General features: G+C 40.3%; 1 protein-coding gene across 1 annotated transcript; it reads left to right on the plus strand.

Annotated features, from left to right (window-relative positions):
- The first annotated feature begins 21,094 nt into the window (after positions 1-21,094).
- Positions 21,095-21,982, plus strand: LOC122031501 (probable CCR4-associated factor 1 homolog 11). The gene has a single exon (XM_042590610.1). It carries the CDS (start codon positions 21,095-21,097, stop codon positions 21,980-21,982), a length of 888 nt encoding a protein of 295 aa, XP_042446544.1.
- Positions 21,983-26,927: the final 4,945 nt, after the last annotated feature.

The raw sequence follows: 26,927 nt of genomic DNA on the forward strand, positions 1-26,927 counted from the left end.
TCTCTCTCTTCCTCACCCTCTCGGCGCACAAACCCAAGAACACCTAGGGTTCCATCCCTAGGGTTGTAGGAGCACCATCCGGAGACATCTCCGATATGAAGACGCTCCTCTCCGCGAGAAGGAAGCGTAGACATAAGAGGATCGACGAAACGATCTTCTTCTCCGGTAACCAAGCGATCGGATTGTAAGAAAACTTAGCGCGGGAAGTAAGTAACCCCTCACCTGTAATATAAGTGGTTAATAATGCATTTTTATGCTTTTAGTTCAGTCTTATGCATGATCATTCAATTAAGGAGATTTAGAGCACACCAAGTGTTCGATAGAATTACTAGTACAGTTAAATGCCACAGTAGACATTCTAATAGCTTAGTTAAATGCCATAGATGCATTTAAATAGCATGCTTAAATCTTGCCTCAGTTTATATGGGACTACGGTCCAATGGGTGGGATCCCATAGTCACCTCTAGGTTCAGATAACCTAGCTCTAGGTTCAGATAACCTAATAAGAGCAAGATAAGATAAATTAGCTTATGAACCAGTATTTTACTTTATCAGTGGCACTGTACTGGACTCTTAGTTGTCCTTGGGTTGGGCTCCCATAGTCGTCCCTAGGTTTAGATAACCTAGTAGACCCTACTATATTCGGGGCTAGCTACCTCGGGTCTAGTTAGGGATGCGCGCATAGCAAGTACAATTGTCGGGCACATCAGCAGCATGATTAGTATTTTTATCTATGTATATAAATAGTTTTCAAACTTCACAAACCAGATATGTGAATACAGCTCAGCTTCAGTTTAGTTTTCTTATTGATATAGCAAATAGCTTTATGTTCAGTTCTTGATTGCCATGACTTACATGTCCATATGCCATGTTTTTAGCATTTTCAGCATGATCATCAGCATGTATTCTAGATAGCATCTTTTTAAAGCACGATTTCTTTGAATACATGTTGTGTGAGGTAGATGGTTTCTTACTAAGCTCCCAAGCTTATAGTTTCATTTTCCTTATACTGTAGATAAAGGTAAAGGGAAGATAGATTAGCGGAGGCTGGAGGCAATGCGATAAAGATGTGTGTGAGAAGGAACTTGGAATAAAGATTCTTGGTGACTAGCAAGTCTAAAGACTTAGTATCTCTTATAGTGTTACTTTTCCGCACTTTTAGATGTTTAAGTGTCTTGAATTATGAAAATGTGCTTAGATTATTAGTTTTCCTGATATTAGATAGATAACCATGAATAATGACATGCCTAGTAGTGATATTATGCTTTTAGTTGATTTCTGAAGTTCCTGTACGAGTTCGGGTGGGAATTCTGAAGAAATCAGAAACCCAATCGATCAGCCGATCGATTGAGGAGTCCTCAATCGATTAGCCGATCGATTGGAAGAAATCCCTGCGTACAGAATGTCATTGAGTCGATCAGCTGATCGATTGAGGAGCCCTCGATCGATCAGCCGATTGATTGAAATGTGACTTCCGCGTACAGAGAGCTGATGGGTCGATCAGGTGATCGATTGGCCAAGGATCGATCTGCCGATCGATCAGGAATTTCACTCCCGGATCGATTGGCCAGACTGGATCGATTCAGAATTGACCTCCGTGCACAGTATCACGTTGAATCGATCAGTGGATCGATCAAATAACTCCAATCGATCCACCGATCGATTGGAAAGTCTGATTTTTAGTTCTGTGATTAGATAGGAAGTTTAGGTTTCCTTCTTTAGCATATGTACCACAATAAAAGTGTATCTGGAATATGAACTCCAGATTTTATAGCAATTAGTAGAAGTTTTAAATTAGTTCAGCTTTCCGCATACCATAGTTAGATAAGATAATGTAACCCCCGGCCTTACAACCTAGTCAGTAGGAGGCGGGGCGTTACAGAGTGGTATCAGAGAAAGTTCCATACTTCCTCCACACACACATCAGCATTGAACCTGCAGCTTCCAAGTAAGAATATCTCTCACTTTATTTATGTTGCTTGCTTTTCATGTTTATATATAACTAAAGCATGCTTATATATGATAGCATCTAACATTATAACAATAGTTATGCGAATATGATCGTATTAGTTATGTATGTCCTCTATTTCTCTAGAAAATGGTACGAGGACTAAAGGCACCCTAGAAAGGCACCTCCAGCAGCCCAGCGATGAGGTAGGCGGTTCAATGCCTCCCTCGAGATATCTGCAGCGAGAAGCTAGCCGTGAAGACATGATGGAGAACGAGATAGCCACCTTAAGGCTAATCGATGAACCACTCACTCCGACTGAACCCTAGCAACCGAGTGGTGAGTTCCACCATCCAACCTCACCGGACTAATCTAGCCGAGGGGAGGAGAGAAGCCTATCGATCTAGTGGCGAAAATCAAGCACAACTTCGTGAAGCAAGTGAACCATGCAGCACGGTTCAACACCTGAGTCCGATGGAGCTACGATGGCCGGTGGAGTATGAAGGTGAAATCGCCTCCTTTGGCTGGCAGACGTATGTGGTGGTGGAGAGGATTAAAGTGGAAGCGTGTGGGCATGGGCCGACTTGAGATTCTTTGAGGAGTTCTTTCACATGCGGTCACAAATCGACACTATAGTTCAATTTTGTCGGCAACCTTTCAGTTGAGGAGGTGCCAAAGATAGCAAATACTTCGCGAACTAGTCTGCCTGAGCGAGAGCCGATTGATGCTCAAAATGCTAAGGAAATAGCAATGACGCGTGGTCGTGGCGTTCAATCATGTCAACGATGACTCGGTAAGTCTCTGAAACATAAGTCACAGAGCATTACGAGGACGATCAACAGGACATTAGCGGTCCAAGGCCAAGGAGGCTCGGTGTTCGAAACACACAAGGCCACATCTCTAAGGAAAGGGAACTCTAATAAATGTAAACAGGAGTTACCAAAAGGGGACCAACTAGTAAACAACCTAGCTATCCCCTAGGGAAATTCCACGAAGTTTGTCCAGGGCACGCACATTGAGATGCCGCGGAAGTATGGCTAAGCAATGCTCGAACAAGACAGATACCATGATCCAAGATCGGAAGACAAGACATACAACTACCTACAGCAGTTACGCTTTAGATGGTCCACATACGGCCATGCGCCTAGAAGCCCTCTCGTGAGGATCTACTCACTCACTAGAGAGGATACTTGAATCCATCGAATACAGTCGGATCGGATTTTAAAAGACGTCGCAACAAGCCCCATTCTTATATATCCGGGACATTCACCGAAAGTTAGTAATATCTCCGGTACTCAATGGTCGAACACTACCGAGAAATCATGGCATCCACGCCGCTCCAAGTGTGCCATCATTCGAGACAAGGAACATTTTGGTGATCCGATAGATATGGTTGACGATGTCATCTTGGGAATGGACTTTCTTCGATCAGTCAAGTACGGCTCCAGAGTCTCTTGTCGTCCTGAAGGCGTGCAGTTGGTACATCGGAGAAGAGGAAGGCCAAGAAGTTTCTCTCAACTCGAAAGCCTACCTGGATTCGGGATGTACAGGGTTCCTAGCACATGTAGTCAATACCGGTCACGACAAGGACCAAAAGCTAGAGGTCCAAGTTGTATGTGACTACCCAGCCTCTTCACGAGGAGTTACAGGGCGCACTGTGCAGGAGATTGAATTTGAGATAGAACTTATCCACGGTACAAATCCCATCTCCAAAGCACCTCACATGGCTCCAGCGGAGCAAGGAACTTGAGAGCAACTGCGGAGCTGCCGACAAGGGCTTCACGCTCTAGTCACTCACCATGGGAGCTTGTATTGTTTGAAAGAAGGAGCATGCGCTCACTCACTCTAGGGCACTAAACCAAGTCATGATTACAAGGTATCCTCTTCCGGGATCGATAACCTTTGTTTGATCGAAAAGACAGTGTTATCTAAAATAGACCTCGGATCGGGATATCACCGGTGAAAGTTAAAGAAGGTGATATACCCAAGACAACTTTCGGGACATACGGACATTATGAGTTCGTAGTCATGCCTTTTGGCGTGATGCTCCAACTACTTTCATGGACCTCATGAACAGAGTATTAGAGAATTCTTAAATAAGTTTGTTATCGTGTTCATCGACATTCTTATCTATTCCATAACTCGGGAAGAACGCAGAGAGCCTAAGAATCTGCAGACCCTTCGACATAACCACCGGGCCAAGTTCATGAAATGTGAATTCCGGCTCGATCAAGTATCCTTTCTAAGTCACATTATCTCAAGGATGGTATTATGGTAGACCGAGAATAAGTAATGGAAAGTCCTAAACGCCAAGTGAAATTAGAAGCTTTGGGACTAGTGGCTATTAGAAAAATTTGAGAGGATTTCTCCGAGGATAGCCTCTCCGACATCTCTCACACGAGAAAATTTCAGCGGAGGATTGTGAGAAGCAGTTTCATGGAGCTCAAAAGAAGATTGACGGTGCACCCATTCGCCCGGAAAACACAAAATGTTTGATATTTACTGATGCCTCTAAATTGGAACTAGGCGACTGATGCAAAATGACAAGGTGATGCCTGCCTCCACAACTCAAGGACTATGAGAGAAACTACCCTACTGACCTTGCGTCGGTGTTTCGCCTCAAAATTTGGAGACATTACTTATATGGAGCTCGTGCAGAGTGTATACATATCATCATCTTTACTCAGAAGGATCTGAATATGCGACAGCGCAGATGACTCGAGCTGGTCAAAGACTATGACATAGACATCCTCTACCACCCGGAAAGGCCAATAAGGTGACACTTAGCGAAGTCAGACCTGCTATCCCTAGTAGTCATGTCAGGCACCAAAGGAGATTCAGTTGGTTGAATTAATAGTTGGGCAACTTTCTACTATAACACTAGTATCTACCTTGGTGACATCCAGGGACTCGAGACCCAAATTCAGAAAATCAAGCAAAGGTTAATCGAAAGTGGAGAGTTCGAGTGTCCGATAGTGGTATTACATTTTGGTGACGACATTGCACGGATCGGGAGGAACTACGGAGGAAGATCTAGACAAGGCTCACGGACTCCATATACGATGCATCTGGTTCCACCAAGATGTATCAAGACCACGAAGAGATGTTTTAGTGGCACGGGATGAAAAGAGACATCGCTAGATATGTCCGATCGGATCGACACAGCAGGTCAAGGCGACCAGGACGAGGAGCACTATCTGATCCCAGAATGGAAGTGGGAGGATATTTCCATAGATTTCATAGTGGGACTACCAGGACCACGAATGATTTTGATGCCATCTTGGTAATAGTAAGGCTCTACGATCGGCGGCCTATCGGGATATCCTACTCCATGGGCAGCAGCTCGTGTATCTCAAGGAGATAGTCGGGCGCATGGAGTTCACGACCATCATTTCAAGCAGAGAGAAGGTTCATGTCACACGTGTTACGAGTGTCAAGACTCGCACTCCAAGATAAAGTGTGTGATCCATCCCGTGTGCATACCGGCATCTCAGTACTCGATGCCCCAGCCCCTAGACTTGAGGAAGTTGGTGCAATATACTCGTTTAGCTGCATACTGCCATGCATCACTATCTCTCTCCACTAGGGGCTACGAGGCTCTCTACGCGGGTGTAGATCTCAATCTATGGTATGAAAGTGGTGAGGAACTAGAACTTCTGACGGATCTAGTAGCGGTATACCACGGCTGGAAGCGAAGCAGAGCCAGCCGAGAATCGTGAGAGGTAAAAGCTATCTTGATACATGGCGTCGACCCTTAGACTTTCCGTTGGGAAATCTACTATTCCTCCGTGGCTCCATGAAGGGAGTAATGCGTTTTGGGAAGAAGGAAGTTAAGTTCTAGATATGTGGGACCATACATTATCACTAGAAGAGTTGGCAGCATATGAGCTAGAGCTACCTCAGGAGATGTATTTCATGTCTCTATCTGAAGAAGCATATCCCGGATGTCACCCATGTGATTGAGCCCTAGTTTGTGACAAGTCCATGAAGACCACCGGTCATTTGGATAATAGGCAGGCGGTTAAGAAATTGAATAAGGAGGTACCATTAGTAAAAGTTATTTGACAAAACACACAACGAAGAGGCAACTTGGAGAAGCTAGTATGGTTAGTATGAGCAGTATACCCGAGTTATTCTAAATTCGAGGATGAACTTTTTATAAGGTATGGGGATTGTAACGCCCAAAAATTCACAAATTAATTTTTATAAATATTCTATTATTTTTCTGAAAATTTAGGATATTTTTATGGAATTTTTATAATAACTGAAGTAGCAAAATTAAATAAAAACATAAAATAGCCTAAGCGGGGATTGAACCCGCGACCTATGGACTCTATGACATATAGGGTGACTTAGTAACCAGGGGGCCCCAGCAGGGGTGTGCTGAAAGAAGAGAAGAGCAATTATATTTAAGGTTTAGTTGGGGTGTATTAATCACTTAATATAAATAGGGAATTTAAGAGGAAAATTATTATTCTTGAACGACAACTCTCTTTTTCCTCAAATCCTCACCGCCGAACCTCTCTCTCTTCCTCACCCTCTCGGTGCACAAACCCAAGAACACCTAGGGTTCCATCCCTAGGGTTGTAGGAGCACCATCCGGTGACGTCTCCGATACGAACACGCTCCTCTCCGCGAGAAGGAAGCGTAGACATAAGAGGATCGCCGAAACGATCTTCTTCTCCGGTAACCAAGCGATCGGATTATAAGAAAAATTAGTGCAGGAAGTAAGTAACCCCTCACCTGTAGTATAAGTGGTTAATCATGCATTTTTATGCTTTTAGTTCAGTCTTATGCATGGTCATTCAGTTAAGGAGATTTAGAGCACACCAAGTGTTCGATAGAATTACTAGTACAGTTAAATGCCACAGTAGGCATTCTAATAGCTTAGTTAAATGCCATAGATGCATTTAAATAGCATGCTTAAATCTTGCCTCCCAATGGGTGGGCTCCATAGTCGCCTCTAGGTTCAGATAACCTAGCTCTAGGTTGAGATAACCTAGTAAGAGCAAGATAAGATAAATTAGCTTATATATGTTTATCGCGGATTGGACTTTATTGTGGACCCCCATTGTCCTTGGGTTGGGCTTCCATAGTCGTTCCTATGTTTAGATAACCTAGTAGACTCTACTAGATTCGGGACTAGCTACCTAGTTCGATCTAGTTGCAGCATGATTAGTATTTTTATCTATGTAACTTCACAAACCAGATATGTGAATACAGCTCAGCTTCAGTTTAGTTTTCTTATTGATATAGCAAATAACTTTATGTTCAGTTCTTGATTGCCATGACTTACATGTCCATATGCCATGTTTTTAGCATTTTCAGCATGATCATCAGCATGTATTTCAAATAGCATCTTTTGAAAGCACGATTTCTTCGAATGCATGTTTTGTGAGGTAGATGGTTTCTTACTAAGCTCCTAAGCTTATAGTTTCATTTTCCTTATACTGCAGATAAAGGTAAAGGGAAGATGGATTAGCGGAGGCTAGAGGCAATGCGATAAAGATGTGTGTAAGAAGGAACTTGGAATAAAGATTCTTGGTGATTAGCAAGTCTAAAGACTTAGTATCTCTTATAGTGTTACTTTTCCGCACTTTTAGATGTTTAAGTGTCTTGAATTATGAAAATGTGCTTAGATTATTAGTTGTCCTGATATTAGATAGCTAACCATGAATAATGGCATGCCTAGTAGTGGTATTATTCTTTTAGTTGTTTCTGAAGATCCTGTACGAGTTCGGGTGGGAATTCTGCAGAAATCAGAAACCCAATCGATCATCCGATCGATTGAGGAGTCCTCAATCGATTAGCCGATCGATTGGAAGAAATCTCCGCGTACAGAACGCCATTGAGTCGATCAACTGATCGATTGAGGAGCCCTCGATCGATCAGCCGATCGATTGAAACGTGACTTCCGCGTACAGAGAGCTGATGGGTCGATTAGGTGATCGATTGGCCAAGGATCGATCAGTCGATCGATCGTGAATTTCACTCCCGCTAACAGACAGCGTCTGAATCGATTATTGGATCGATTGGCCAGACTGGATTGATTAGATGATCGATTCAAAATTGGCCTCCGTGCATAGTACCACAATAAAAGTGTATCTGGAATATGAACTCCATATTTTATAGCAATTAGTAGAAGTTTTAAATTAGTTCAGCTTTCCGCACACCATAGTTAGATAAGATAATGTAACTCCCGGCCTTACAGCCTATTCAGTAGGAGGCGGGGCGCTACATATACCTCTTGATCTTCTATTGTATTCCTCTTCTTATTTCGGACGTCGTGTGGGCAACGATCTACCAAGACGAGAATTCACCCAAGCCTTCTTCTTCCTTTCAAGTTTTGGCCACCAACTTTCTCCAAGAGATGATGAAGTTCGGCCACCAACTTTCCTCCAAGGGATACTAGACAAGAGAACCTCCTTCTCTTCTTCTTCTCCTTCAAGCAACCGACTATCAATGGATCTCCACACCAATATGCCGCTGGCCACCAAGAGGGAAAACAAAGGAGAAGAGAGAAAGAGTAAGGGTCGACCACCACCAAGGAAGAGAGGAGAGGAATAGAAGATGTATTGTTGTTGTGAGGTGAGGCACCTCTAACCTCTCTTTTATATTCCTTGGTCTTGGAAAATAAGGAAAGTTTTAAACATAATTAAAACTTTCTTATATTCCTTGCAAATGACTAAAAAGGAAAGTTTTAAAATAAAAAATTAAATCTTCCTTTTCATTTTGTCTTGTTGGCCACATGCTTGTTCTCCAAGCAAGAAAAGATTTTAAACAAAAATTAAAATCTCTCTTTTAAAAATCCCTTTTGTGGAAAGTTCTAAAAAGAATATTTTATAAATTAAAATCTCTCTCTTTTAAATCCTTTTATGGATATCTATTAAAGATAAGATTTAAAAAAAACATGGTTTCAAGAAAGGAAAGTTTTATCAAAAAATTAAAATATTTCTTTCACATTATAGATAACTACAAATAAGGAAAGGTTTCAAATATCTCTTTTATTCCTTTGTATAAAGCTATAAAAGAAAGATTTTAAAATTTTAAAACTCTCTTTTAAAATCAACATAAAAGGAAAGTTTTCAACAAAATAAAAACTCCCTTTTATTTCCTTTTATGACCGATCTAAAAAAGGAAAGTTTTATATTAAAATCATCCTTTTAAATCCTTTTAATGGATCTCTATAAAAGGAAATATTTTACAAAATAAAACTTCCTTTTGAATTCAATGTGGTCGGCCACCCTTGTTTGGACTCCAAGCTAGGGCCGACCACAACTTGAACCCATCTAACCTTGGTTTGGCCGACCCTAGCTTGGGCTCCAAGCTTGACTTGGCCGGCCACCTTTAGGTGGGTAAGAAGTTGGGGTTGGGTGGATATAAGACTTTATAAATAAGAGGCTACAATAGGGACCGAGAGGAGGAATTGATTTTAGTCTCCCAATGAGCTTGAGCTTCCCGTGTTCGCCCCGAACGCCTAACTCAAGTTCATCAATAATATCTCATTCCACTAAAGATTTATTATTGCACTACCACACCAATCTCATATTACTATATGGGATCCTTCTTATCATGAGTGTGTTAGTCTCCCTATGTTTAAGATATTGAATGTCCACTAATTAAATGAGTTACTGATAACTCACTTAATTAATATCTAGCTCCAAGAGTAGTATCACTCAACCTTATCGTCATGTCGGACTAAGTCCACCTACAGGGTTTACATGACAATCCTTATGAGTCCTCAAGGTGACATCATCAACCTAGATTACTAGGACACAGTTTCATAAATAATATCATTCCCAACTTATCGGGCCTATTAATTTAACGAGCTAAATTACACCCTTTGATAAATCAAAGAAATAAATACTAAGTATATGTGCTTATTATATATCATGATTAAGAGTACACACTTCCATAATAATAGATGTATTGTTCTTTTATATAATCAGTATAAAAAGATACTACCTCAATTGGTCCTGCTCAATACACTCATAGTGTACTAGTCTAATTTATTAGTTAAGATAAACTAATACCTAATTACACTACAACCACTCCAATGGTTTGTCCAATTCCATCTTGGTTGTGAGCAACTGTTTATAATTTATAAGGATCTGATAACATGATCTTCTGTATGTCTCCTCACACCATGTTATCTACAATATAAATTAAATGGACAACTACACTTAGCATAAATATAGGCATTTGACCAATGTGATGCTTATATGTTTATACAAAAAGCTAGACTTTTAGTATACACTCTAACATCTTGTTTGTCCATCATATGCTATGACATCATATTTAGCATTCATGCATGATTATGAAAAACATAAAAATACCATATCATGTCATACATACATCATGTAGTTATAGTAAGTTTTCTTTTGAAAATTATTCATTTTGATGTATGTCATAACTCATCATGCAATATTATTAATTCCTTGCAATTAAGGACAAATGATATTTACTAACAAATAACATCATAGGTGGATGTTCATAATCCAACATGCCTAGATAGATATGCATAATCACTAGTTTAGGGCAAAACCAAACTCTACATCTCTCAAAGAACCATAAGGTGAATTGTATGTGTTTTAGTACACATTAGATACAAGTGAGGATGCTAGGATGATAAACGAAACTCAAGATGTTGATTTAGTGCATTCTTTTTTAGTTTTAGGTTCATCAAAACACATAGTTATGTGTACTCCAATTATTGGAAAAGCTAATATACAAGTCATGTGCATTGAGCCGAAAGAACATGGTTGGATATTGGTTTTGAAAATAATTTTAAATATACTTTTGAAAACCTTGGTGAAAACTATCTTTTGATAGTAATCATCATTGAAAAGTTAGACAGAAACTTGAAAGAAACATTAAAGTTTTTATAAGTTTTCAAGTTTATGTCAATTTTTGAAAATAAAAAGTATTTTCATAGAAAACTATTTTCCCATGATTGTATATACCCTAAGTAATGTCTACAAGAATTTTCATGATTTTTAAAATTTTGTAGAATTTCTAGGATATTTCTAAATTTTACTGAAATAAAATTTCAGAAAATCAGTCCTTCAATCGGTCACCCGATCGATTGAAGTGACTCAATCGATCAGGAAATCGATTGAGAAGGTGCTATCATGAGTAGAGCTCGCTGGATCGATTCCCCGATCGATTCACACTTCCTGAATCGATCCATGGATCGATTGAATCGGGTATAATCGATTGAGACCCAACCCCAATCGATTAAAAATACTGATTTTGGCTGGGAAAGTCTGATTTTAGCATTTTAAATCATTTTTAGTCTTGGTAATCATTCCTAACCCCTTAACACACATTTGTATACATTTAGGGGGAGTTTTCATGATGAGAACAAGGACAGATTGGTTAAGGAAGACTAAGTTGAAGTTTAGGTTGAGGTTTGCATTCAAATATTGATACTTAAACCTCAAAACTTCTAATTTTGGGTTTCCTAAAGGTTTTGGGATTCCAAGTCATTGTTGGAGCAATGACAGAAGTTACAAGCATGTCTTTAGGGGGAGTTACTCTTTAAGGACATGAAAATTGATTTTTCTTATGTTGGATTGAGATCGCGCTAGAGGGGGGGAGTGAATAGTGCTCGTGGCTTATTCGTTTCGTATTTGTAAAACACTAATCGAGTAAAGCAATGAAAATATAAAAGTACACAACGTAAACATAAGGTATTTACTTGGTTCGGAGCCTGTGGTGACTCCTACTCCAAGGCCCACGCTCGTTGAGCGTTTACGTTGGGCAACAACCATAATTTTGAAAAGAATTACAAATTAAGTACAATCAACAATAGTAAAATATACCGACGACAAACAAGAAATAGTAGATTCAGAGCTCCGGGTCATCGACGTCAAGTTATAGCTTCGTCGAAACTTCTTGTTTGTAGCTGGTTGCGTAAGGATTGCTTGGAAGGTGATACGCCTGTTGCTGCCTCGAGATTGCCTTTTATTGGGTGTTGAGGGTGCCTCCAATGCCCCATGGAGGCGCCTCGGCCCCAAAATTATATCCCGAGTTGATCGCTGCGATAAGCCTTCACCGCTGCCTCTTATTCGCCTGAGGGCGCCTCCAATGCCCCATGGAGGTGCCTCCAAGAAGCAGTCCAAGGTGCCTCCAAGCTCCATGGAGGCACCTCCAGCTCCTCTGCGCAAACATCTCATCTTTGCACCCAAGGCGCCTCCAAGCTCTATGGAGGCGCCTCAAACACTGTTCATCCAAGGCTTAGCTTGTTCCTTTTGTACCTGCAAGACACGTTAGTCCCAAAACAACAACATACCCTACAAGATAAAGTTAGAATAGATATAAACATGATAAATCAAGTGATCGACAGTTATCAGACTGTCCAGGTCTGACTTCGGATTTCTGACCGGAAACCCTTGTTTGACCCGACGCCTATTGTTCCCTCTGCGGGGAACGCATCCTCACCTACTCCCCTCAGGAGAGATTACCTGATGCTAGTCCGGTCTTCCAGACCGACTGGACTTTCTGCCTAGGGTTACCACCCCCTAGGACCTAGGGTTACCGCCCCCTAGGGTTTTTCTCCACCTAGGGTTACCACCCCCTAGGACCTAAGGTTACCCCCCCTTAGGATTTTCCTTCACCTAGAGTTACCACCCCCTAGCACCTAAGGTTACCCCCCCCCCCCCCCCCCCCTTAGGATTTTCTTTCACCTAGAATTACCACCCCCTAGGACCTAAGGTTGCCGCCCGTTAGGATTTTCCTCCACCTAGGGTTACCACCCCCTAGGACCTAGGGTTACCGCCCCCTAGGATTTTCCTTCACCTAGGGTTACCACCCCCTAGGACCTAGGGTTACAACCCCTAGGGTTTTCTTTCACCTAGGGTTACCACCCCCTAGGACCTAGGGTTACAACCCCTAGGGTTTTCTTTCACCTAGGGTTACCACCCCCTAGGACCTAGGATTATCACCCCCTAGGGTTTTCACCTGCCTAACCGTAGTTAGGACTTTCCTGAGACCTCATTTAAGCACCTTAGATAATAAAACACCTTAACTTGAACCCTTTGCCATAATCAAAACATTGGTTCGATCGTCGGATGTTTACTGCACCAACATCTTAAACCATGGAAGGTGGTTAACCTTCCTTCGTGTGTATGCTCAAGGTTGAGCATTTGCACACAATGGAGAGTGAATATCTTCATTGTTTAGTTGTGTATGCTCAAGGATGAGTATTCAATGCAAATGAAGGGTATGGGGCCTTCATTTGGTTTGTTGGATTGGTTATTGCTCAAGGGTGAACATTGGATACGATGAAGGATATGGGACCCTTCATCGTGGTGTTGTGACCAATGAATGAAGTTATGAACAACGTTGGGTAACTCTTTAGGAGGAGAGTTTTTGATGTATGTCAATAGGGGGAGAATGTAGGGTTTAAGTTAGGCCTTCATTACCTAAAGAAGGAGTTTGTCCTCTAGGAAAGGGGAGAATGAAGGAAACCCTCATTCATTCCTTGGCATGAAAGGACGTTGAGGCTATGGGATTAGCCTAACTTAAAGGTATTGTCAAACATCAAAAAGGGAAAGATTGTTGGTGCAATATTCCCTGGGTTAGGTTGACCAGGTTGACTAAGCTTAAGTTTGCTCAAGCCTGAGTCTCGATGTTTGACAATACATGGAGATTGCAGACTCTGGTCAAGGTTGACTAGGTTGATGTGATGGAGAGTCAGTAGGTCAAAGGGTTGACTAGATACTTGACTGGGAAAGTCCTAACTGGAGGTTAGGCAGTTGAAAGTGCTGGTGAGTGAAGCTAGGCAGTTAGAAAATCTTAGTGAGTAAAGCTAGGTAAAAATCCTGGTGAGTGAAGCCACGTGAAAGACCTAGTGAGTGAAGCTAGGCAGTTGAAAAATCCTAGTGAGTGAAGCTAGGTGAAAGTCCTAGTGATTGAAGCCAGGTAGGTGAAAGTCCCGGTGAGTGAAGCCAAGCAGTGGGAAAATCCTGGTGAGCGAAGCCAGGTGAAAACCCTAATGAGTGAAGCTAGGTGAAAGACCTAGTGAGTGAAGCCAGACATGTCGAAATCCAGATGGGTCAAAGGTTGACCAGACACCTGGTATTAAGAAGTCTAAGTAGGTCAAAGGATTGATCGGATAATTGGCACAAGGAAATCCAGATGGGTCAAGGGTGATCGGACATCTGGTTTAAGGAAGTCTAAGTGGGTCATGGAGGACCGGACACTTGGCACGAGACGGTATATCTAAGTGGGTCAAGGAGGACCACACTTAGTAATCAGAAGTCCAACGAGAAGTTGGCAAAGAGAAAGTCCAGATGGGTCAAAAGTTGACCAAACTCTTAGCGGTCGTAAGTCCAATAGGGAGTTGACATGGAACTAGGAAGTTGAGACGTAGTAAATTTCCGAAGGTCATAACTTTTGACTCGGATATCGGAATGAGGTGATCTCAGATGTGAAATGAAGCTAATTTCAAGATCTACACAGTTTTCTACTTACCAATAGATTTTCCAATCAATTGGGGGGGGGGGGGTTCAATCGATTGGTTGATATGATTTTGTGCAGAAAAGGTCTGGATCGATTGGGTAATGATCAAAACTTCCCCAATCAATTGGTCAATTGATTGGGAGAGTTTATGAGTGAATAGTAAGCTTCTGAATCGATCAGTTGATCAATTGAAACCTACAATCGATCGACCAATCGATTGGGAGGCTGGAAAATCGCACGATAACCCTAGAAATTGTACAAGACATGTTGAATCGATTGAGCAATCAATTCAAGCAATTTACAAGAGCATAGACGCACTCTAGATTGATCAAGCAATCAATCCAAAGTCTCCCCAATCGATTGAGAGCAATTCAATCGATTGGGATCCGACCGTTGGGTCGCGATAAAGTTGTTGCGAGTGTCTTCTTCAACAGAGTTTCGGGTTTCTTCTCCATGTGATCATAGCGATTTCTCCACAAGACTCACGCCAGTTCTTGAAGCATTCTTAGAGCAAGGGTTTCTGTCCTTTCAAGATCAAGAGGCGTTCAACACAAGAAGAAAATAGGGTTAGGGTTTATGCTGTAAATCTTGTAAGATCTTACTTGTATTCACTTCCCTTTCTTTTTTCTTGTACTGAGAGTGTTGTAAGGCTTCTTTGCCTTCGGTAGTTACCGTAAACGAGTGTTTTCATGGTGGAGAGTTCTCGTGTGTGTGGATCCTTGGATTAGTCACCTCTTCTTGAGGTGAAAACCAAGTAAATCCTTTGTGTTAGCGTTGTATTTTTGTTTCTTATTCTTTCCGCTGCATATCATCACCAAGAAGCAAGCAACGACGAGCAACGATGAGCACGATGAGCTATTCACCCCCCCCCCCCAAACACATTTCGACCCTAACAGGTGCTGCTCTAATTTTTCGTATCATCCCGCTCCTACCCCTATACCTCCCACTAGCTCATCTCGTGTTGTCTATGGACCACCTACTTCATCGGTTGTTGCATACACTATGGCATCACCTTCTTCGTCTGATTGGATGATTGACTCTGGCACCACCCATCATATGAGTTCTGACCTCTCAAATCTCTCTCTGCATGCTCCATATGTTGGTTCTGATGGTGTTGTTGTCGGTGATGGCGTTGGACTTCCCATTACTCATACAGGTTGTCTCGTACCACCCTCTACCCCTTCTTCTTTGAAGTTTCTCAATGCCCTTTGTGTTCCATCAATTAATAAGAACCTTTTGTCCGTCTCCCAACTTTGTAAAACTAATGATCTTATTGCTATTTTCTCTTCCTCTGGTTTTCAGGTGAAGGATCCTTGCACGGGGGGCTATTCTCCATAATGTCTACTTAAAGGCGGTGGCTATTCTTGGTCTACGTCCATTTCTTCTGCACCACTGGTGCTATTTTCTTCTATGGGTTCTCTTCCTATTTGGAATAGTTGTCTGGGTCACCCGTCTGCTCGAGTCTTATGTCAGTTATTCATGTCTAAATCGTTGTCTTGCTCTGCTTCTTCAGTTCGTCATTTTTATTGTAATTCTTGTCAATGCAATAAGAATTATAAATTACCTTTTCATGACTCATCACTCTCTTCGCAATTTCCGCTTGATCTAATATATTTCTGATGTTTTGACTTCTTCGATTCTCTCATGAGATGGATATAAATATTATGTTATATTTGTTAATTATCACAGTAAATATATTTGGTTGTATCCCTTAAAACGCAATCAGATGTCCTTTCTGTATTCTGACGTATTAAGTCTCTTGTTAAGAAATGGTTTAATCATCCTATCCTCACCTTATATACTGATAATGGTGGAGAGTTTCTTGCACTCAAAGAATTTCTTAATTTGCATGGAATCTCTCACCTAACCACTCCACCTCATACTTCTGAACAAAATGGTTTCTCTGAACATCTTCATCACCATATTGTCGAAACCGGTCTTACGCTTCTTTATCAGACATATGTTCCTACTTAGTTCAGGCACTTTCCCTTTGCCACTACCACCTATCTTATTAATCGATTACCTAACACAATCTTTCCTACAAATCTTCCTTTGAGTGTCTCTTTGCCTCCATGCCAAATCTCTCCAAACTTCATATTTTTGGTTGTCTCTATTATCCCTGGCTTCGTCCCTATGCTTCTCATAAACTTGCACACCGTTCTTCACCCTGTGTCTTCCTTGGTTACTCTCTTACGCAGAGTGCCTATTTGTGCTATGAGTCCTCTTCTAGAAAGATTTTTGTCTCTCGTCATGTGATTTTTTTCGAGTCTGAGTTTCCTTTTGCTAGTGGTGGTTCTAGTGCAAGACTCTTTCCTGAAGCATTGCATAGTTTGCCTCTGGAGGATTCCTGTGCTGCTGATTCTTCACCTATTTGCTCCTTTAACCCGTGTCCCGTACCACCGGTTTTTCACTAGCCAGACCCTGCTGAATCTCCACCTACTGAACCTGTCCTTGCTGAACCTTTGCCTTCTATGCCAGCCGTAGCAATAGCTCCACCCGCACTTGCTCCTCCAGTTCAGCCTGCTCCTAGCACCAACACTCATCCTATGGTGACACGCTCCAAAAGCAATGTCTTCAAGCCCCATCCTAGCTTTAGTCTCACCGCTATCACTGATGCTACTTCGTTTGAACCTACAACACATATTGTGTCTCTCAAGGATCCCCGCTAGCATGCAACCATGTCTAAGGAGTTCAATGCTATCCTTCGTAATGGAACTTAGAATCTTGTCCCATTTGATACTTCTCAGAATGTCATTGGTTGGAAGTGGGTGTTTCGGCTTAAGTAAAAGTCTGGTGGCTCTGTTGACTGCTATAAGGCTCATCTAGTTGATATGGGATTTCATCAGTGCCCAAGTCTTGATTACACTGACACTTCCAATCCTGTAGCAAAGCCTACTATTGTACGCCTTCGCTTGTCCCTTGATGTTTCTAAAGGGTGGTCTCGTCGTTAGATGGTATGCTTTTCTTCAAGGTTAGTTGGATGACTATGTTTATATAGCTCAGCCACCCGGGTTTGTTGACTATGATTTTCTATCATTGTTTGCAAATTAAACAAAGCAATCTATGGCCTTAAGCAAGCGCCACGAACTTGGTACACTGCGCTTCATCATTTTTTAATTAGTGTTGGCTTCACGACCTCTTTTGCTGATACATCGTTATTTATTTTCTACTCTGGGGGTATCACTATGTATCTACTTATCTATATCGATGATTTGATTCTTACAGGGAATAATGCTAATGCCCTTCAAGGATTCATTAATCTGCTGGGTGCTCGGTTCTCTATCAAAGATCTAGAAACTTTATCTTATTTTCTAGGTGTTGATGTTGTTTCCTCTCCAGGGGGCCTTTGTCTCTCTCAGAAGAAATATCTGCCTGATATTCTTACCAAAACCAACATGGCGAACTCAAAACCTGTTCAAATGCCCATGGCCACGTCCACATCTCTGCACCTCTCTGATGGCTCTCCTCCTGCGGACGCTATTTTATATCTCCAAACAGTTGGTAGGTTGCAATATATCTCAGTTTATACATGCTCTCTAATCTCTTTACTGGGGGTTGTTAATCGTCTGTGGTGTTATCTTAATGATACATGATCTTATAATCTGATTCCCCGATGACACTCCTCTCTCTCTCTCTTTGCATGCCTATTGTGATGCAGATTAGGCTGGTGATATTGACAATTGTACGCCCACTGATGCTTATATTATGTTCATAGGTTCCAACCTAATTTCCTGGAGCTCCAAAATGTAGGGTTCTGTTGCTCGATTGTATACTGAGTCTAAATATTGTGCCATTGCCTCTACTGCTGCAGAACTACAATGGGTTCGATCTCTTCTTAATGATCTGCGTGTGGACACTGTGGCCTCTGCAACCTCTATCTATTGCGATAATATTGGAGCTACGTATCTTTGTGTAAATCCAGTGTTTCACTCACGCATGAAGCACATTGCTTTGGATTATCATTTTGTTTATGAACTGGTTCAGAGTGGTAAAGTTTGTGTCTTTCATGTCACGTCATCTGACCAGTTAGTTGATGCGTTGACGAAACCAATTCCTAGTGCTCGACTTCGTCTTCTTTGTTCCAAGATTGGTGTCTCTACGAGCCCACCATCTTGAGGGGGCCTATTATGGATATCTTGGAATATATGGATATCATGAAATTATTAGGACATCTTGGAATATATGATGCATAAATATTAGGATATCTTTTGTATATGCTTCCTTATCTTTGTATATGTTTTCTTATCTTTATCTCTTTATGATGTATATAAATACACCATGTATCATTATTCTTAATTAGTGAAAACATATTTTTTTTCAATACCTCTCTTCAATTCACAGTGCATGAACTAATGATGCATTTGATATTCAAATGGATTGGTAGGTGGCTTAAATTTAGTTGAGTTTTCAAAGAATCCTTCTGAATTTGCTACATCGGCAAAATGATTTCTACAGTTTGTCAGGTCGTCATTTAATCTCTAAATATTAACATTGTTGAGAAATTTGAAGAGTACGTAAACTTTTCAGATTGAAATGAATTTTTATCATGAACATTATATAGATTCTTTTGTTTTTTTTTTGGGTGCTACTATGACTAGTCGATGTTGATTCAATTTAGCCCTCATAGCAATTGTCTTTTTTATTTCCAACAAATGTTCATTGTGGTCACTATTACTAGAAAGATTTTTGGTAAGTAATCTGAAATACTGAAAGATTATCTTGATGGAATTTAATATGAATCTCATGCCATGCATGTATTAGTTGCACAATGAGAGTAACTATAAATAAAAAAAGATTTGGGATGAGCAATTGATGAATTTAAGATTTTTGAATGAATACATAAAAGAAAACAATGTACCGAAGAGATTGTGGGCAACAAATCGACTCAAGTTAATGTAAGTCAACATAATTAATTTTTTATTATTTTATATTAATTCTTACTTGTTTGTTTTTATATTTGTTAAACTAATACTAATATAAGCTATTATAATATGAACAAGAACAGTATAAAGAGAGACAAAATATTGATAATGAGCCTACTCAGCCTTCACTTAACCTCAAATGATGGTGTGATGTGGTGGGCAACCCATGTAAGGGGAGGGTGTATGGATTTGGATACAATCAACACTCTAGAAGATCATATAATGGAAGTTTCAATAAAATATGCTCCAATGAGAAAAGCAAAAAATTATTTCAGGAAATTGAAAACAAATGCACTACTAGCAAGAGTATGGAAGAAGAATTGTCTCAAGAATAACTTATCGAGGAAGGTAGCGGAAGAGAAGAAAATCTAAAGGAAATGATTGGTAAAATGATCCAAGAGGTGGGATATACAAATTATTTATATCCAAGAGGATATGATCCCGTGAGCATCGTGATAAGCGAAATAAAGATTAATTTCTTTATTTTTGATTAATGGTTAATATATTTAGATGATGTGAATAATTATTTATTTCAATATTAATTGTATGAGAGATACTCTTTGCATTAGAAATTAATTGTTTTACATATTTTCAATTTGTTTGAAATGTGTGATTGTTTAAAGTATTATGTAGATGAGAAATATAAAATAATATAAATTTAGTGATAAATATAAACATAAGATTATATACATATCTATAAATAAATGAATTTAAAATAGAATTGATAAATAGAATTATAAATGGCTTCATAAATAGATTAAAATGTATATTTATTATGTTAATTGAGATAGACTAATGACGGATTTAAAATAAAATTAGAGATGAAATTTGTATTTGAAAATTTTCATTTGGTCAAATAAAAACATATTCATAAACAATTTTTCATATATCCGTTTAAGGGGATATATGAAAAAAGAATGTTGTTCTCAGTTTTATTTTTAATTTTAAAATCAAATTAGTTTAAGGGCAAATAAAATTAGCAAATAATTTATTTTTAATTTTTAATTACAAATAATAACTCCATTACATTTTAAGGGGAAATAATATAATCAGCAAATAATTAAATTTTTAATTTTTTAATTAACAAATAATAACCCTATTGCATTTTAAGGGCAAATAAAATAATTATTTTATAAGAATATTATGATTTATTTTAACGATAAATATGATATTTGTTGTATTTGTATTTCCAAATCTTTAGCAAATAAAACAGTAGTATTTGAGAGATAAAATATTTAATTATATGTAAGTGAAAATATAATAGAAAAATTGTATGATTTATAAAAAAAATTGTTGAGAGTTAAAATATTTATTTTTAATTTTTTTTTAAACCAAAACAAATGAGTAGAAATTTCACAAAAGGCAAATAATAACAAAATTACACTTGAAATTTAATTAAAGACAGGAAATGAATGATTCGATGGAAACAACTTTAATTAATTAATTAATACTAAACACCTAATTGAGCTCGCTAATTGCTGCTGGATTTATCCTTCACTTAAAGTCCTGATTAAGTCCGTTTTGCATCATTAATTATAATATATATATATCCTAATAATTCGCCGCTTGGCAGCAACTAACTCAGTTTAGTGAGTTTGCGATTTTCTCGCTTTGATTTCCTGTGGCTCTATTTAAACTCCTCCGATCCTTCCCTTCAATTTCCACTCCAACTCGATCGATCGAAATCTAACTAACATCTCCTCGATCTCCAGCTTCCACTACTTTCGCATTTCTAATATCATCAAACAGACTCATCATCATGGCCGTCGCAGTTGTCAACAACGTTAACGATATGCTAATTTCCTCTTCCGCCGCCAGCACCAGCAGAGTCGAGGTTCGCTCCGTGTGGGCTCATAACCTCGACGAGGAGTTCGCCCTTATCCGCTCCGCCGTCCCGTTCCACCCCTTCGTCGCATTGGACACCGAGTATCCTGGCGTCGTCGTCGCTTCCAAAAATCCCTACTGCACCCTCACCCTCCCCCAGCGCTACGAATTGATCCGCGCCAACGTCGAGGCCCTCCGCATCGTCCAGGTCGGTCTCACCCTCTCCGACGCCGCCGGCAACCTCCCATGTGCCATCTACAGCGACGGCACTTGTGTGCGTTACGTGTGGGAATTTAATTTCCGCGACTTCGACATCAGCCGCGACCGTTACGCCCCTTCCTCCGTCGAGCTGCTCAAGGCTAATGGCATCGACTTCCAAAAGAATCAAATATGGGGCATCGACTCTTGCAGATTCGCCCAGCACTTGGCCACCTCCGGCTTGCTTTCCTTTGGCCATTTTTCTCCCGTCTCCTGGGTTACCTTCCAAGGCGCCTATGACTTCGCCTTCCTAGTCAAGATGCTGACATGCGACTGCAAATTACCAAAGACCGTTCGTGAGTTCTTGCACCTTGTTCACTTCTTTTTCGGCAAAAGGGTGTTCGATGTGAAGCACCTTAGCAAGCATTGTCCTGGGCTTTACGGAGGATTGGAGCGGGTGGCCTCTACCGTCCGAGTTGAGCGAGCAGTGGGCTCTCGACATCAGTCCGGCTCCGATAGCTTATTAACATGGCAGGTGTTCTACCAAATCGCTTCTCGTGTGAATCCACAACTCATCCATCGTCCAGAACACATGGGAACACTATTTGACCTCCAACTGCTATAGTATGGAAACACAAATCGCTTCTCGGTGGCTTTTGGGTTTTGCATTATAGAGTTCATGGTTTATCACAGTTGATTGTGGTTCAGCATTAGCTTAATTTGCCCACAAGATTAATTGTCCATTGCTTCATCGTATCATTTTGTATATAATTAAGAACAGATTACATGTTGTCGCATATATCGTCAGCAGATTTGCAAACAAATTGTCAATATTAATTCTTTGGATGATGGGTAGTACTTGTTGTTTTGCTTTGACTTAAATATAATCATCCGCTAGTGTAGTGTTCTGGATCATAGAAATGGCTAGAGATGACAATGTCATCATTTTAAAATTGATGCTGAATTTTATTTTAAAATCATATCCATATATTTCAATAGGCTGCGGCTGCGGCGTGTGGACATGACGAAAGCAGGAGTTCTTAATGACAAAGTCATTAACTAGATAATTATTTCCTATTTAAGCAACCTAAATCATCACTAGATCACTTTATCAATCATGTCATATATCTATTAAAAATTGTCATAGCACCATAGTCCATTTAGATCATTATAATCATTATCATAATCATAATAGAAACACTAATTATTACAAGTAATAATGATCCCCCGAAAGCACCGAGTCCGGACGCTAGTCATCGCCCAGCTCGTATCGAGAGGAAGCCTCACTCTCAAGGAAGCTCACGAAATGGAGGGGGTTTCTCGCCCGGTCACCAAGTCGCAACGAGAGAGGCAGCAGTAACGAGGCTACAAAAGAGAAATGTGTGGATACTTCGCCGCCGCGCCTTAGAGAGTCCGAGGAAGCGCCGAGCACATTTCGAGGCACGCCTCAACATTACCTTAGTGTAAAGCCTGTCGAAAAGTACTGCGTCAGCTATCTCCGGGTAATAGTCCGAGCATTCCGTATTAGTCCCACCGCATATCTGATGGTATGGCCCTTACCGGCCAACTCTCTGCTGCAGTGTCTCAAGATGATATTATCCTCGCCTCATTTGTTCTCTATGCCTTGTTTGTTCCAGCCGCGAGCGGATCTACCGCCGACACTGCATATTACCCGGATCGGTCCCGGACTCTGCGCTCGTGTGACTCTTAAATCGACGACATCCCTCCTCTCGACTCTTGAAACCTTTTACCTTGAAGATCGGAAACCCGACCAATTTAGTCGGGCCACCGGCCTGGGTCGGTCATCATTTGGCCTGCTGGGCCTGTGAGGCCTTCGTCGTCCGGCATGTGCGGCCTCCTGGTTGACTATCTTGACATTCGACCTCCACGGTCGCTGACCGCACAGGGTCCCCCGCGTCTTATCATCAATCATCACATGCCTCCCTTCAAGTCTAGTCGGCGATAGGTATGTCCAACGACCGGACTATGAGTTCGTCGAGCGATTCACTTCACGCTTCCGAAGTCATGGGACGGCCGATTCATTGAATAGATGATGGCTGTCGTTGTTTTGATCTCCATTTGCGCTGCCTATTTCGGGGTGGTCGACGGCAGTCTCACCAAGTCCTAATCTCGCCAATCGCAGTGGCGCCATAAACGTCATTCAATCGCTGATCGCCACTGGCATATGTCCTCACGGCCATCGCAGCCATGTCTTCACTACTATTAAACATTAAAAGACAACGGTTAAAAATCACAGAACATAGTCTTTAAACCCGCTTGAGCCTATTAATCATGTGCTGCAGAAAAGACAACTGCTCAAACCGTTGTCTTCAATTATTAATAGATACCACGATTTAAAGTTGTCTTTTAATACCAAAGACAACAGTTCTGCAACAGTATAAAACCGTTGTAATTGCTAGTTTTGCAAAAATTTGATCACGGATATACTTTTAACAACATATACACTGTTGTCTTTCTTCAAAATTTAGTTTAAAACCATTGTCTTAGAATACTTTTCACAACGGTTAAAAATCGTTGTCTTTGTACATTCAGTTGCATGTCTATATATGTACTTTTCACAACGGTTAAAACCATGGCCATTGCACACAAACTGGTACAACGTAACATTTATACATTCACAAAAATGGTTTTCAACATATATACATTTGATTAGTTGTCTTTAATTTATATATACATCTTGTCTCAACCAAAAACCGGTACATGTGTACATTCACTTAAGTTTATAAACAATTCTATACAATTACTACAAGTTATCCAAACATGACCACAAGTAGTATCCAATCATGACAACAACAAAAGATGAAACCACAAAATTAAGTTTATAAGACCACAACCATGCAAATTAATTTGTCCTTTTTCTGAATAAATCAAGTCAGGATCGGATATGCAACAATCTTCACGTACTGGTTCTTTTTCTGCATACAAATAAGCACGAGAAACGTTGCCGCTTCACAATTTCATGAGTAGTGAAGCAAGTGAGCATGAAAAAAGTTTATGAAACTGGTTCATATGGCTGTTCCAACCCTTCAAATTCATTTCTTTTGTTAGTTCAAGGCTAATTGTACAAAGTTGGACAAATAGTACAGCAGATAAGTTAAAGAAATAAGGTAATTGAATTAAATCGTCCTATGCATGAAATAGAGCAAAAGTGTGCAGTGGACAAGGACCCAAACCGTGGATTGGCAAAAAGTTGAATCCAACACATATCAAGTACGCATGAGCTACACATAATCTAATATGATAACACCACCCTGCTTAAGTCAAGGTGAAGCCTTAAACGGAATAAACCAACAATCCCTGTAGCTAGTAACAACAAATAAAGGAGGGCATAATACATTGGGAAGCAAAAAACAGTCAGATCAGAGAAACTCTAGGTAAGTCTAGATAGTTGGTGTATCTTGCATATAGTGATTGCTAAATTGGTTTGGTTTGGTTTGCCATAAGTAAGTCCAAACAACTATGTGAATGAACTTGGTCATTGTGATTCTCAACAAAGTGTAAGTTATTTCCATCCAACTTTAACTCATTTCGACCATTCATCATGTCCAACAAATTGCAAATTCCAAATATTTTCAATTTTGTTTGATTGAGAAACCATTTTCATTCCCAAAGAAAACAAGAATCTCAATACTATTAATTAAATTGGTCTTGCTCCTGCATTTTCCCCATGTATTATCATGTTCATAAATCAGGTAACGGCTCAGAATAGTTATCTAGCTCACCTCCTTTACGTGTAAATCGGAGTCTGCATTAAATGTGTTTACCAGCAAATGATATCTATGTTTGAAAATCTAAAACTATTAAGATGTTGACCCACATTTCATGCCTTCCAGTATAAGACTAATAATAAAATAGAGATGTTCTACCTGGATGTCCTACACACTAAAGTTTTAATAATCATGATGTTTCCAGTGTATATCATAGATCAGATTATGTAATTTCAGGACATGCAAAATACTTCCGAATAGATCAAGTCATTGTATGATTTTAAATACCTAGTCATAAATATAGTCTTGTATGCATTCTCGCCTATTCTAACGCACTTCATCAATTTATTCTCTGAGTACTGGGTCAGCGAATCGTGAACAAAGACATAGATTAGATTAGTAAAAAACAATCAAAAGATGATAAGTGCAAAATGATAAACACAAATATTTGAGAAGATTGAGAATTGAATGTCAAATATTACTATTGATCGAAGTGAATCTCTCTCGATAGTTTCCAAACACACTGCTTCACATCCGGGTTGGCGAGGACCCTATGTTAAAAATAAATTGTAAATGTCTAATATACATGTTTAATTGTTTATAATTTAATCATAAGTAGACATGCATACCTTTACTACTTCCCATGTAACATGTTTTTTCCCTTTTTTTGGAACTTGAAACTTTATTATTCTCAACCCAATTACATTTAAACATTGGAACTTGAAACTTTTGATAATGGAATATAGCCTAGATAAATTGATAGTTTCCTCAAAACAGATAAACCAAAGAACACTTCCAGCAAGACTTACCTATGTTCAAAGACAAGCCCATTTACAGACACTACCCGAGTGGCTTCTCAATGGGTGGCCAAGGTCGGGAAAGAACCGTGCTACCGGTACACCCTGAACGGAACCAACTTGAAAATAATAAACACAAGGCTTAGAACAAGTCTCAATCAGTATATTATGCAATAATATAGTATTAACAATACAGAAATGAGTACAATCGTAGATAGCTTATCTTGAACATATTCAGGCCTCGCATCATATCACTCTAAAATCGTTGTGTCAGGTGTGTCCAAAAGCTGTTCAGAGTTGCCAAGATAAAGGATCAAATCAGCAGACCAAGATGTGTAACTATGATGAGGAAACGGTGGCGTCTTCGGTCAGAATGCACTTGACCGTGCTGAGATCCTTCCATCATAAGTCATTTCGAGCGGTGGCAGTGAGGCTCCTTTGACTCAAATGCGTACTCTATCTGATCTCTATGGCCACTGAGACAATTTATTGCCATAATCGGAACGAGATGCTTTGAAGACTCATAACCATGGGAATGCAAGGAATAACCTCAGTGGATTGATGGGACACATGTCGGCAGAAACATAACACTTAATATCATAGCTATCTAAGAATCATAACGTCTAGACTGCGGCTCATCCGGGTTAATGGTTAACTTAGCTATCTCTACTTGATAGGCTTCCGCGAGATCTAGGTACTTGCTCACGACAATATTGCAGGGAATCGGAACATAGGAAGCCGCGACAACGCTAGCGGATGCCGACATCTTGTGACAGATGATACGTTGGAGCGTCGGCAGAATTCTGCTCTCTGAACGTTTGCTGAGCGCAGTGGGGCAGCACATGCTGCCCTTCACAGCTGTCGACTCAAACCTATACGACCTATTCACCCATATGCTCCTCGTCGGGACATTGCGCAGGGCTCATATGGGAGAAGGAATAGCAACAAACCAAAAGATGCTGGCTAGCGAGTAGAGAGAGAGGAGGAGGAGGTTTTGAGGGAGCAGGCTGTGTAAGGTGTGGAAGGCGCAAAACGCAAAACGTGT

Source organism: Zingiber officinale, chromosome 11A (genome assembly GCF_018446385.1).
Source record: "Zingiber officinale cultivar Zhangliang chromosome 11A, Zo_v1.1, whole genome shotgun sequence".
NCBI lineage: Eukaryota > Viridiplantae > Streptophyta > Magnoliopsida > Zingiberales > Zingiberaceae > Zingiber > Zingiber officinale.

Bases quoted from the DNA above. Each gene is read 5' to 3' on its own strand.
- LOC122031501 (XM_042590610.1), top strand. From the start codon at position 21,095: ATGGCCGTCGCAGTTGTCAACAACGTTAACGATATGCTAATTTCCTCT.